Source organism: Mandrillus leucophaeus, unplaced genomic scaffold, assembly GCF_000951045.1.
Source record: "Mandrillus leucophaeus isolate KB7577 unplaced genomic scaffold, Mleu.le_1.0 Scaffold19, whole genome shotgun sequence".
NCBI lineage: Eukaryota > Metazoa > Chordata > Mammalia > Primates > Cercopithecidae > Mandrillus > Mandrillus leucophaeus.
Window position 1 is genome coordinate 5,814,686 of NW_012101920.1, and position 2,204 is coordinate 5,816,889.

The 2,204-nt window shown below is 41.2% G+C and overlaps 1 protein-coding gene across 1 annotated transcript in view; it reads right to left on the minus strand.

Moving 5' to 3' along the window:
- The window catches only part of AURKA (aurora kinase A), a 30,057-nt gene that overhangs the window by 3,873 nt on the left and 23,980 nt on the right, over positions 1–2,204 (minus strand). The window contains exon 6 of the mRNA XM_011978139.1: positions 1,392–1,540. Coding sequence (XP_011833529.1) covers positions 1,392–1,540 — 149 coding nt within the window. The remainder of the gene's footprint in view (positions 1–1,391; positions 1,541–2,204) is intronic.

Here is a 2,204-nt window from a genome sequence, read left to right on the forward strand (position 1 = left end):
TAGGCCAAACTACCAATTCCGCATTTCTGTTGGTTTAGGTTTTTGTAATGAAGGTTGGAAAAAAGCTGGGGACAGCAGACACCAAGCCAGAACAGTACGTGTGGTTTCGTATTGCTTTGTCACCAGCTCCTCTTCACCATAGATGCTTACGCTGTCACAGCCCTGGTGCTGTGTTCAGCCAGGCCTGGCACCCACTGAGCACACAGTCACCACTGAATTGTGATGTAGGATTAAGAAGCTACCACTTTGGTCATCTAACCCCTCCATCACCACCAACGGACTGAATCGGGGGTTCTCAAACTGAGGCAATAACCAGGAAATGATGATGATTAACATCTGGGATTCGGAGTGAAGTGACTATCGGTTATGTAAGTAATCTTTTCAAAAAGCAAGAAGCCATCTTTTCTATCACAATTCAACCGGTTAAAATAGTTTAACTCTGCAATTCCATGAAGCTTATAATTCTTTATTCTGGTTTGTCTTACCAGATAACAGCTCCCACTAATGACAACCAGTTTTTTAAAAAAAAAAGACTGCAATAGCAGATTCAATGCATTGCTGGGAACAGTTAGAAGTGCTCTGTAACAAAAGCAAAGGATTTCTCCCTCACATATAATCTGTTTTAGGCTATACTTTTTTTTTTAACTAGCTTGATTTTTAAGTCATCTGGCTATAATTTGAATCCTCCAAAGTTGACAAACCTTGATCGGTAGATGTATGTTTTAAAATGCCCCACTTCACGTGAAGTTTCAAAGCTTATTTAAACTCAAATTTAAAACAGTAAAGATATTGTAGTTCATGTGGAAAGCTCTTTAAGATTTGAATTGTTTTGAGATTGACATCTCTGTTTCAGCTGTGACAGGGGACAAGAAAGGACTATCCCTACTATTGACAGAGGCAGACCAAAGAGAATCTCTCACCACTGCCCTCAAAGCTCCACCAAACTAATTTAGTGTTTCAAGTTCCCTGATATGACCTGCAGTCTGAGCACTAGACCTTTGTCGGTGCTGTCCTCTGGAACATCTCCCCATCTCCTCATCCAGGAAGCAGCAGAGGTGAAGAGTTCCTCCCCCTCAACACATGGGCACGTCACCTCTGTCATATACTTGTCCTATCTGTTGACTCATTCATCCCCTCATTAGCCTCTAAGGACATTAAGCATCTTTAACCCTAGGCCTAGAACACTGTTAATAGCCCCAAATCACCACAGAATAAAATTTTCTTGCAAACCCTAGTTTATTATTAAGCCTAAATTACTCCAAGGTACTTCTGGGTTAGCTACCTACCCCTCTTATAGCACAAAATCTACACTAAAATATTTTATATTTGGCTCATGATTAGCTCCCAGGGCTTTGGTAAACCAAACAACTTCCACCTCTAAAGTTACATACCTGGAAGATGGAGCATGTACTGACCACCCAAAATCTGCAATTTTAAGCTCCCCAGCTGATCCAAGAAGTAAGTTCTCTGGCTTAATGTCTCTATGAATAACTCTCTTCGAATGACAGTAAGACAGGGCATTTGCCAATTCTGTTATATACTGTTAAAAAAAATATTGAAAGCCTGTGTTTTAGATTTTGTATAACACAAGTTAATATTAGATATCTCTTCTGAAAGGAACACAACATAGATTTAACATGGTTTGCAGGTTTTGGCCAAACACAGTGGCTCACACCTGTAATCCCAGCACTTTGGGGGACTGAGGTGGGAGGATCACTCGAGCCCAGGAATTCAAAGCCAGCCTGGGAAACACAGCAAGACTCCATCTCTGCAAAAAAAATTTAAAAATTAGCCAAGCATGATGGTGCATGCCTGTAGTCCCAGCTACTTGGGAAGCTGAGGCGGGAGGATCGCTTGAGCCCTGGAGGTCAAAGCTGCAGTGAGCCATGATCACACTTCAGCCTGGGTGACAGAGTGAGACCCTGTCTCAAAAAGGAAAAGACAAAACAAAAAACACATTTGCAGGTTTTGAAGCAAGCATCGTAGAAACTATACATGAGTCTACACACACACACACACACAGAATCAACTGAACCAATTTATAGTGGTTAGCATGAAGTGAAATTACCCAATGTTTAGTTATCTCTTTGCTAATACAGCTGGTGTGATGTTGAAAGACAGAAGACATTCAGCTAGTTAGAGCTAGCTCTTAGGTTGGTGCCATTTCAATGCAAAACACAGTTACTTCTGCACCAACCTAACAG